Here is an 11,695-nt window from a genome sequence, read left to right on the forward strand (position 1 = left end):
CCTAGAATCCTTTATTTTCCTTTTAGAAACAAACTCCTACATGTCCTTCCTATTAAAAAAAACAACCCAGCTGCCTATGGTTGCTGGGGGGAATTTTTTTTTTGAAATTGTATTAAGAGGTTTACTGCACAGTTACAAAGTATCATGTACGTCAGTGTTTCTCCACCTTGGCCACTTTAAGATAAGTGGACTTCAACTCCCAGAATTCCCCAGCCAGCCAGCCATGGCGGGCTGGCTGGGGAATTCTGGGAGTTGAAGTCCACCCATCTTAAAGTGGCCAAGGTGGAGAACCGCTTGCACTATATATATCTACATATTATACTATATAGCAGGAAAACTTCATTCCTTACTGCACTGGCTGGGGATAAGGGGTTTATAGGAACTGTAGTCCAAAGCAACGGAAGGCGGCTGCCCCGGTGGAATGTCTGCCTGTCTCCTGTGCTTGTGTTTCAAAGGCCACCTTTCGAGGTTTCCAAAAAGGATTCCGGCTCCGAAGTCACTCCGGTTTCGCGCGCGCCCTCCCGCTCTGTGCCCCTTCCTCTCGCTGGGCAGCGATCTCGACGGAGCGACTCCGGATTGACGAACTACCTTTCCCAGCCTGCCCGGCCGATGCCTGGAAGAGGCGTGGCGGCCGCGGCGGGGCTCTTCCCCCGGCTTGCGGAGAGGGCTGGACGCGCGGTGTCGGAAGTATGGCAGAGTTAAGAGGTGAGCGGCCGGGGCCGGAGGAGGTTTACGCGGCGGGCGCGCAAGCCGAAAAGCAGGACCGCTCCCGTGGCTGTGGGACCATCGCTCTGTCCTGCCCAACTTACCTGGGCTCAGCAGCTAAGCGGTGTTAAGCCTGGGGAGGGCTTGGATGGGCGATTACCAAGAAGGCCCTGGACTGTAGGTTATTCTGAGAAATATTTTTTTAAAAAATCTAGGGGGAAAAAAAAACATGGCCAACCCCTTTCAGGAGCAGGTTTCCTCCCTCCCTCCCTTTTCAAATTTATACTACTGCCCATCTCCCCCCAAAGAGGGGCTCAGCGGTTTTGGCATTTTGTCCTCCTGCAGAGATGCATAAATGACCCACGGGGCGGTTTACTGAGATGCATGAATCTGCCTTTTGGGATTTCGGTGGGGAGATTTTCCAGCCCTTTGTGCCAACGCTGGACTGGAAACCAAAACTTTCTGCAAGGAAACGGAGTGCTAGAGCCGTGAGCTACAGCCGCCAAGGAAATCAGCTCTCTACAAGGCTGTCTGATGCATAATATTTCTGTCTGGGGAGGCGGGTTCCACCGGACATCTGTGGAGTTTGCACGGATGAATGCAGAAAAGTCCTTGCAACGCCCGGGGTCGTTTCCCACTGCCAATCTGCTTTGTGGCGGTCCCCAATTAGGCATTCGCCTCGGGTCAGGTCAGGCACGTGATGCTACCCTTTAAAACTGCCGCAGCTATTTATCGCAAATCATCATCCTTGTCATCTTTTATCAGTTGACTTTTCTCTCTTCGGTGACAAATGCACAGAAATGGCCCAATTTGCTATAAAAAGGGGGGAAAGATCATGACGTGCCTCTGGTTTGCCCTGCTTGTTATGTTAAATAAATCAGAGGGAAATCGACCTCTGATTTATTAACGCGCTGGTGGGTTTGTGGAACACAGCAAAATGTGGTTTGTTCAATCTTAGTTTTTGGAGTAGACTGAAATTGGCTGGGTTCATAAGCAAAGATGTAAGTTTTGGCTTGCCAATCCTAACGGTGGGGTTTGCACAGCATGCTCAGCTGACCGAAACTAACCATGTTTTATGGCTTGGTTTAACTTGGAGGTTGAAGTCAGCAGAAAGAGTGCTAACAATTCTTTGCAAGGTCGTGTCCTGGATTCACCTCTCTCTGCCATTAAGTAATAATTCTAGTTATAACAAAGGCTAAGCACCAGGGAATTTTTATTTAATAATTAAATTACCATCTTGGGGAAACAAGTTTCCCAGAATTGTCTTTGAACCCAGACTGAGCAACCAACGAGTTTGGTTATGAGGGTTCCCTTAAGATGGCCAACAATTATCTAGATGAGGTTCACAAGACTCCAAATGTGGGTATCAACCTAATTTCCCAAGAGAAGGGAGATTCCGTATACATCTGTTCATGCAATAAGGGTGTTAGGCTTTTAGATCAGGGTTGCTCAAACTTCCATATATACTAAGCTGAGAATTTTAGGTTCCAAAATACTCCCCCCCCCAAAAAAAAATTGGGTTCGGCTTATCTGCGGACCAGAGCTCAGATTTTCTAAAGCCCATCACAGCCTTAAAATTGTGCAGCTTTATAAATGATGACGTGACCGTTTGCAGTTTCCTGCCTGTCGCTGCGGTAAAAAAATTGAGGGTCAGCTTATCTGCGGTTAATGCGTTTTTCATGGCATTTTGGTTGAAATTTTGAGGGTCGGCTTATCCGCAGGTGGCCTTATCCGCAATTCTATACGGTACATTCCATGGAATTCTAGGGTTCTGCAAGAATTTGATGAGGTCCAAGAGCAAATAAGGGCAAAACGAACATTCACTCAAACCTAGCCGGTTTCCCATCACTAGCATTTTGTCTCTTCCTTGAGGCCCCAGGATTTTTAATTTTTTAATAGGTTCCATGGCCTGAAAAAGTTTGAAAACCCATGCTCTAGATCTTGGCGAAGGAAAAAGAGGAATTGAAATGGAGATGGTTGATCTCCATTTGATCTGTCTCCAGAGGACGTGGAATGGAATTTGCGGGGTTCCTCAAAGAGCTGATCAGATCCAAAGCTGCTTAGGTTTGGTGATGTTCCCATGCCTGGACCCCCATAAGCCCTATTCTTCCCTAGATGTGTTTTTAGCTGATGATTAAGAAGGAGATAAAGATATGTTTCTTGGTAGAGAAGCCCAGCTGTGAGAAATCTTTGGTGGCCAGGAGGACATTCTTGGGTGATGCTTGTTAGACAGAGTCCTTCAATTATTTTTTCTTCCCTTGAATTATTTTTTCTCCCTCTCTTGCTTGCTCGCTTAGTGTTTCCCCTGGCCTGCGCTGTGCAGAACTACGCGTGGGGTAAGCTAGGCCGGGACAGCCAAGTTGCCAAGCTCTTAGAAAGCAATGATCCGATGGCGCAGATTGAAGCCAACAAGCCCTACGCTGAGGTGAGTCCCTGTTCTTGTAGACCAACCAAGTGGCTGGCATTCATTTTTTAAAAATCTCACTCTGGTCTTCCTTCATGTGAAGCTGAACAAACCTTAGGAGTTAAGAACACAGAACCAAGCAAAGTCTCCCACGAGCCTCCCCAAGGACACGTTCTGAGAATCATGGCCATCTCCATGAGCGTGACGTTTTTGAGTCCCATCTGTTCGTGCGTTGCCCTGGAGTCAACACCCTGTCCATCGCCACCCCAAGATTGTATGTGTGTGTGTGTGTGTGCCTTCAAGTCTGTGCTGACTCCTGGAGACCGCTGGAGAAGTCCCTGCAGTTTTCTTGGCAAGGTTTTTCAGAAGTGGTTTGCCGTTGCCTTCTTCCTAGGGCTGAGTGGGAGGGACTGGCCCGAGATCACCCAGCCGGCTTTGTGCCTAAGGCAGGACCAGAACTCAGGGTCTCCTGGTTTCAAGCCTGATGCCTTAACCACTATACCACACTGTCTCTCTAACCCTTTACAAGGGGAAAAAAGCATGTTTGTCTTTCGAAAGGTTGCCTGTCCCTTTGCTAAGACCAGGTGGGCTTCTCTGGTTGGTTCACTCGTTACGTGAAGCCATGATGGATCTGACCATGGTTACCACAAGGGGCTGGGCTCACTTTTCACATTTTGCCAAATCCAAGGGCGTTGTGGGATCCCCGGTGCCATCGCTGTCTTCCTTTCCAGCTCTGGATGGGTGCTCACCCCAAGGGTGATGCCGTCATTCTGGATAACCGCATCCCCCAGAAGACTTTAAGCCGGTGGATTGCAGATAACCCTGCCTGCCTGGGTTCAAAGGTGAAGGACGCCTTTCAGGGCCAGCTGCCTTTCCTCCTCAAAGTGCTGTCGGTCAACACAGCTTTGTCCATCCAGGCACACCCTACCAAGGTAAGGTCTTCTCCTCGGATGGGTGTGGGAAATGTTCTGCCATTCTCCCACTGTGGTTTCTCAGCAGGAAATACTGGTGCTTCCTCTTGGCTGATGAACGGCGTTGATTGTCCCATCTTTTTGTTGCGTGTTATTACTTGTCTGATTTTAACTCTTTTTTCCCTTTCTTTCTTTGGGGAAGGGAGGTACGTGGTGTGCTCTTATTTTAGGACCTTACACTATATGTTTTTGGGCGGGCTTCAGATTGGCAGGGGACTCCATTGCATTTAGAAGGAGCTTTGGGTTGGAGAAAAGGCAGAGGGTAGAGGACATAGGTTGCCTTTGCTTTGACTCCTGGTAACATCCCAGGCGTGTCCATGGATTTCTTGGCAACCCTACGGAAATGATTTGTTATTGTCTTCTTCTAGGAAGGCTTTTTTGACTTTGCACCTTAGCCCATAATCCTAGCATGTCCTGCTGGTCTCCCATCCAGATAATAACCAGGTCTAAGCCTGCTTAGCTTCTGGAAATCACCCGAAGTTGGTTAGGTGCTGCTACTTAATTAGGCTCTTCTGTTATATATGACATTGTCAGTGATGGCATTGAAGTATCAAAGATGGGCAGGCAGTTTTGTCTTGGGTTCTATGACAAAAAAGGATGGAAGCAGTAGGGAAGACCAGGGTTAATATCAGGGTCAAAGTAGACCACTTGTGTTGGATCTGGGAGCATTAAGGGCTGAATCCTACATCAGAATGTTATGCAAGGGGATGGATCATCCTGCCAGTCCAACTGATTTCCTTCTCTGTTGATATTAAAGAATGGGTCCCAACCAAGCTGCTTGTAACCGAAGGAACTTTTTGGATCCATCTCCAAATTTTATTGCTTCTGGGTCATTTCTGATCCATTGCTCCACTTCACTAGCCCACCTGTCTGTTCCTCTCAGATGTCTCCCAGATTCTGCAATCCATTGATCAGGGAATGATCAGGTAAAGGTTCAATGATCAAAGCTGCCCCAGGGATCCTGGTCCTGGTCTTACTGGTTGCCCATTTCTCCTCTCCTAGGAACTGGCAAGGAAACTTCACGCTCAATATCCAGAGCACTACCCAGATGCCAATCACAAGCCCGAGATGGCCATCGCCCTAACTCCCTTCGAGGGTCTGTGCGGTTTCCGGCCTGTAGAAGAGATTGTAGCTTTCCTCCAGAGTAAGTGCATGATGGGAAAGGGAAAAAGTATCACCAGATGCAAGCCCTAGTAAGGTAAAAGATCTGGCTTAGCAGATCCTGGGAGTTTTGCAAGAGGCCTTCTTACTTTGAGCGAGGCAGGGAAAATGTTGCATTGGGACTGCGGGTACCTCTCTGGGTGATTAGTTAGTGAGATTTTTGAGTTAAAGTAATAGTAGAGCAATATAATCTCACACCCACCCTGAAACTTGAGGTATTCAGGAGTGGAGTTGAGTGTGGGAAATTTGTGAGTTCCACACACAAACAGGTGGTGAACTCCTGGTACTGGTGGGCTCGAGAGAGCAGTCGTCATCTCTCCAAATGAGAGCCAATTTGGTGCAGTGGTTAAGGTGCTGGGCTAGAAACCAGGAGGCTGTGAGTTCTAGTCCCGCCTTAGGCATGAAAGCCGGCTGGCTGACCTTGGGCCAGTCACTCTCTCTCAGCCCGACTCAGTGTAATGCAGACCAGCCTCCGTGTGGTGCACCCCGGGCAACATGACTTGTCATGGCTAAATAGTCCACACATCTGGCTGCTGGACCTCACAAGGATTTCCCAGCAAGAAAAAGCAGCACGAACACCAAACTATGCCATATGATTAAAAAAAAAAATCCCCCCAAATAGTTTTTCCCCAGTTGGTGTCAACCCCACTAGGTAGACCAAATCATGAAATCAACTCCACAGGAAGGCTAAAACTACTTTGATTGAGATTGGGTATCTCCACCAAGTCACCTTCTGTATAATCAGAGAGACTAAATGGAAGATCAGCCATCCGTTGGCCGATGCGCATGGTGAGACTCCCACCGTCTCTCTGGCCTTTCTGCAGATGTCCCTGAATTTCGAGCTCTGATCGGGAACGTGGCGGCTGAACAACTGGAGCGCAGCGTGAATGACGACCCCCGAGGCGTGTCAGCTGCTCTGCGGGTCTGTTTCACCAGGATGATGAAGAGCGAGAAGAAGGTCTTTGTGGACCACCTCAACCTGCTGGTCAAGCGGATTTCCCAGGAAGGTTAGACTTGTAAGGAGAGCTTAGTGCAGAGGTGCAACATGGACCCATGCTCCTGCAGTCACAATTCCTGATATTTTCAGTCAGTGTGGCCTAAACTCTAAGCTAAAGAAGGCTGGGTACTGTAGTTCCAGCCACATCTGGATGTTTCAGCTCTTCCAGCTTTGGTTTTATGAAGGAATGTAAAACTGACCTTGGGGATTAAGGACGAATTTTACACAGTCCTGAGAAAGAGGGAAGTGTGAGAAAGAAATTCAAAATAATTGAGTTGTCTTGACTTTGTTCAGTGTAAGATGGGACAGAGAAACTTGGACAGGCTTTTAAGATCAATATCAGACCTTCAGGGTAGGCCGGGTCAAGAAACAGGCACAGCAAAAATTCCAGGAATCCTTTTTATTTTTGAAAGGTGGAATAATAGATTCTTGAAAGCCTGTCCTAGTTTCTATCTGTCCCATCTTATGCCAAACAAAATCAAGATGGGATTATCTGAGTTTATTGAGTATCTCAAGCTACCCTGTTTCTCAAGCATCTGTAATCTTTTCTGCAAGTTTCCCCTTAATGGCTGACTCATTCCTTCCTTATCCCCAAGATTAGCACTACATTCCTGCACATATCTAGCATACACTATTTTAATTGTTTGATTAGAGTTTGTAAAACTGTAAGGAACCACTAAATCTGGTGATTCTTTGCTATGAAGGGTTGCCATTTTCCAAGCTATGGATTTCTTTAAGGAGCCTTTATGGTGGAAGTCCTTTAAGATCCCTCCTCCCCTGTCTGGTCATGTGCTTTGGTGGATCCCAACAAGGTCTCCATCATCCTGTTTCCAAAGACTGGAGATTCTTTTCAGAATCATTAACCAGCATATATTTATCATGGTTGCAGCAGCCCGGAGTCACATGATTGCCATTTGCGACCCTCCCGGCCGGCTTCTGACAAGCAAAATCAATGGGGAACCATGCGATTCACTTAACGACCATGTGATTTGCTTAACGACCACATGATTCACTTAACGGGCGTGGTGATTCACTTAACAACCACCGCAAAAAATGTAAAATCAGGTGCAATTATGTGATGCCTTGCTTAGCGACCGCAGTGCTTAACAACAAATTTTTCGGTTCCTATTGTGGTCATAAGTCGAGGACTACCGTTTAAGTTCTTTGTCCTACTTTTTGCCCAGAATGTTTTTGCAGCAAATCACTTTTGGGGGCTCTTTTGTAAGGCTAGTCTCAGCTCAACGTACTGACCATGTATGAGGATGAAGGTGTTAATGGCAAGATGAAGAGCCCAATCTGGACCAGCCCTCACTCAGCAACCTGTCCTGTATCTTGTCACCCAGCTGCTGCAGGGAGAGATACTTCAGCCAGTTGTGGCGAGCTGCTTCTCAAGTTACACTCCCAGTTCCCGGGAGATATCGGGTGCTTTGTTATCTACTTCCTGAACCAGATGAAGCTGCAGCCTGGGGACTGCATGTTTCTGGGGGCAAACGAGCCTCACGCATACCTCTATGGAGGTGGGTTTCTCCATGGGGATGGGAAGCGAGTGCCTGCACAGAGGACATTCTGTTTGAGGCGTGGGGTGGGAGAGAGCGTATTTCAGATCTCTCTTAGCCAAGGGGCTGGGGTTGGGTTCCCACATCCCCTAACCATAACATGGCTTCTGACTCAGCATGGCGTCTGAGCTCCCCTGCCCGATGCGTGGCTGTCCTTCTTGTGCAGACTGCGTCGAATGTATGGCTTGTTCTGACAACACGGTGCGCGCTGGTCTGACGCCCAAATTCATTGATGTTCTGACCCTGTGCGAAATGTTGAACTACACGCCAACTCCCCCCAGCTCAAAGTTGTTGGTCCCCACTCAAAGCCGCCTGGATCCGTGCGTCTCCGTGTATGACCCACCCGTTCCAGAGTTTGCGGTCATGAGGATAGAGGTAAGGATTCCCCTCTCCTGACTTCCCCCAAGGGGATGTGCAATTCTCTCACCCTTTGGCTGGGTTCCTAAGGCATCCTGAGTTTGTCTGGCTTTTGCTTAGTCTGTTGGGTAAAGGCTGTGGTTATATTATAATCCAGGGTTTAGGAATGTAAAGCAATATGAGAACTCAGCCCATTGTGTTTTATTCAATTAATCCTGATTAAGCAAACCATGGCTTAATGTATGTGACCCCAGCCAGTAAGAGTGAGTGGCCAAGAGGTTAATGTAACAGACCAGTTTCCCTGAGCAGAAAAGAAGGCTGATTACTTATTCTAGTGAGAGTCAGTTTGGTCTAGTGGTGAAGGTGCTGGGCTAGAAACCAGGAGTCTGTGAGTTCTAGTCCCGCTTCAGGCATGAAAGCCGGCTGGGCGACCTTGGGCCAGTCCCTCTCTCTCAGCCCAAGAGCCAATCAGGCATAGTAGGAGAGTTCTAGTCCCGCCTCAGGCATGAAAGCCGGCTGGGCGACCTTGGGCCAGTCCCTCCCTCTCAGCCCAAGAGCCAATCAGGCGTAGTAGGAGAGTTCTAGTCCTGCCTTAGGCATGAAAGCCGGCTGGGCGACCTTGGGCCAGTCCCTCTCTCTCAGCCCAAGAGCCAATCAGGCATAGTAGGAGAGTTCTAGTCCCGCCTCAGGCATGAAAGCCGGCTGGGCGACCTTGGGCCAGTCCCTCCCTCTCAGCCCAAGAGCCAATCAGGCGTAGTAGGAGAGTTCTAGTCCTGCCTTAGGCATGAAAGCCGGCTGGGTGACCTTGGGCCAGTCCCTCTCTCTCAGCCTGACTTGGTGCAATGTGGACCAACCTCCTCATGGGGCACCCCGGGCAACGTGGCTTGTCACGGCTAAACAGTCTACACATCTGGCTGCTGGACCTCACAAGGATTTCCCAGCAAGAAAAAGCAGCTATGCCATGCGATTAAAAAAAGGTTATTCTAGCAGTGTACCAGAAATTCACTCTAGGAGACTTTTCCAAAAACAGAAGGAATGGACAGATCATTGTGATTCTAATCTTTGGGGGTTATACGTTTCTCCCCTCAGTCCATTTTCTTCTGGAATTCAGCTCCTTGGTCCTATTTGGGATTCTGGGTTTGGCCTGTTCCAGCTTCAGTTGCTTCCTGTTCCAGCGATGCAAGAAGCCCATTTGTTTGCTTGCTTCCGATGTTGAGCAGCATCTCTGCTTTCCATTACAGATCCCTTCCTCCGTTAAGCTGTACCTTGTTTCGGCCGTCGACTCCGCAAGCATCTTGCTGGTGGTCCGGGGCTCAGCCGTCGGGACCTCCACTGCGACTGTGTCTGAAATGGCCCTACGCCCAGGGACCGTGCTTTTCATCTCTGCTAACGAGAGCATGTCTTTGCATTTTTCTTCAGCCGAGGGGATGCTTCTCTTCCGGGCCTGCTGCCTCTTATAGTAAGGGACGCTGTGCTGTTTTCATCCTTACGGTGACTCAGCTTAAGATCAGTGGAAACTGCCCTTGGCTCTACATGTCTCCGGTTTGTTCCATCCTTCTTCACATTCAGAGCCTTTGAGGACCGAGGCTCACGCTACCTATGCATATCAACTGTCTTCTCTCCTTAGTTGGCTTTCGGCCAATGCTACCATCTGTTAATTGCTCTAAAATGTAGGGTTGGAGGCTGTGGGCAGTGTTTTGTTTTCTGATGCCACAGTCAGAGTTGCCAAAGAACATGATGTCTCAAGTGATGCTTCTCCTGTGTCATGCTTCTTTGATTGGTCTCCGTACCTCAGACTAAAACAGTTTTTTTCAACCTTGGCAACTTGAAGATGCGTGGACTTCAACTCCCAGAATTCCCCAGCCAGCTTGGCTGGCTGGGGAATTCTGGGAGTTGAAGTCCACGCATCTTCAAGTTGCCAAGGTTGAGATAGTCCCCGAGTTAAGAATGCTTGGTTTACGGATGACCCATAGTTAATAAAGGAGCCTATTCTAGCAAAATTTGAGTCAAATACACAATGCTTGGAGCTAATTACACAATACTAATTATACAGTAATACTGTTTCAGCTTACATACAAATTGGACTTAAGGACAGACCTTTGGAACGGGGACTACCTAGTGGATTAGGAGGACCTTGGCTTTATCTGACAGGTTTCGTCTTTGACTTAGCAAGTTGTGTGATCCCATCCATGGTGAGTCACACACTACGGTTTAAACGAAGGGTGTGAAAATGCAATCCAAAAGTTGTAGGCTGCCCATTTTGTAACCCTCCTGTGTGTGTGGGGGGGGGTCCTCTTTTTGCATTGGGGGGGGGTCTTCTCAGAGACTTTGGGCTGCAAAAGTACTTGCAGCACTGAAGTGATGGAATCGGCACACTCCTGTGTCAACAATTAGGACTTGTTCTACTGTGACTTAACGTGGCATAGAAACCCAGTAGAAAATAACTTTGAACTAACTGCATTTCCCGTGCTCACTGTAGATAACCATGCCTTTTGGGTTTATCCAATGTCCTAAGCTAAAGCAAAGGTACCACATTGAGCCAATGCTAGACAAAACATAATTTACTTGTTGAGGTTTGCAAATTAATGTGTTGATTGAACAGGGCCACAGCAGAGGGGCAGATGTTGATCTAATTCCCATAATTCCCATTTTCTTCTGATTGTCTTTCTCGTCAAGCTGATGTGGCCTCCATGAAGTCTTGGGAGCCTTGAAAAATACCATCTCCACAATATCCCGGGACTAGCATCTCGAACAATTGCGTGTTTAAATTCTTCTTGTCTCTGCCTCACTTGTTTTAGCTCAACTTGTTTAGACGTACAAAACCAGTTGTTCCTGGAGGAATTTTAATCTTGGGAACCTGAAGTTCTACCTTGTAACCGACTTGAAGAATCTGTGACTGCTCAGATGCAACAGGGTTCCTACTTAGCCAGCTCAGTGTGAAAATAATCCAGGTGCATTTGCACAATGTCCTAACACTGAAGAAACCGAGGTGGCTGGGCTTGTACAACATACTAGGCCATAAAGCAGCAGACTACATTCTAGTCTGGGAGTTGAAGTCCACGCGTCTTAAAGTTGCCAAGGCTGAGAAACACTACTAACAATCTTGCAAGACTGAAGGTATTTCTCCCCTCTTCTTTTCACTCTCCGGGAAACTAGGTAGGGTCCCTTCTGAGACACTTCCCACGCCCTCCCTCCTTCTGTGGTCTGAGACATCATTTACATGCCAGCTATCCAGCTTGTGGATCTCCCTCCTGTCTCCCAAGGTCATTCCCACAGACCATTCTATCAGGTATAATCTGAGGTTGAAGGTAATCCAGCATTTGTGGGTATCTCCTTGTTGGTCCAGAAGAGAGAGAAGGCAAAAAAGGTGTGTGTTTTTGTGAGTCTGACCAGAGGCTAAACTTGCATCTGTCTCAGTGAACCCGTCACTGTATGATCACAACCTCAGCCAGTTTGTAATCATCTTGGAGTTCCCCCAGTTGGGGCAGAAGATGGTTTGGCAACAGGAGAAAGTGGCCATCTTTCCAAAGTAGATATTAAACAG

At 47.9% G+C, this 11,695-nt stretch overlaps 1 protein-coding gene across 1 annotated transcript; it reads left to right on the top strand.

The window, feature by feature from the left end:
• Nucleotides 1-578: 578 nt before the first annotated feature.
• Nucleotides 579-9,897, top strand: MPI (mannose phosphate isomerase). The gene is made up of 8 exons (XM_063314146.1): nucleotides 579-705; nucleotides 3,003-3,130; nucleotides 3,841-4,041; nucleotides 5,083-5,224; nucleotides 6,066-6,248; nucleotides 7,582-7,755; nucleotides 7,961-8,169; nucleotides 9,393-9,897. Exons 1-8 carry the CDS (start codon nucleotides 690-692, stop codon nucleotides 9,609-9,611), a joined length of 1,272 nt encoding a protein of 423 aa, XP_063170216.1. The 5' UTR covers nucleotides 579-689; the 3' UTR covers nucleotides 9,612-9,897.
• Nucleotides 9,898-11,695: the final 1,798 nt, after the last annotated feature.

Source organism: Candoia aspera, chromosome 13, assembly GCF_035149785.1.
Source record: "Candoia aspera isolate rCanAsp1 chromosome 13, rCanAsp1.hap2, whole genome shotgun sequence".
In the NCBI taxonomy this organism is placed as follows: domain Eukaryota; kingdom Metazoa; phylum Chordata; class Lepidosauria; order Squamata; family Boidae; genus Candoia; species Candoia aspera.

Coding starts and splice junctions, on each gene's coding strand:
- MPI (XM_063314146.1), top strand. Junction 3,131..3,840: donor CCAACAAGCCCTACGCTGAG/GTGAGTCCCTGT, acceptor CTTCCTTTCCAG/CTCTGGATGGGTGCTCACCC. Junction 6,249..7,581: donor CAAGCGGATTTCCCAGGAAG/GTTAGACTTGTA, acceptor CTTGTCACCCAG/CTGCTGCAGGGAGAGATACT.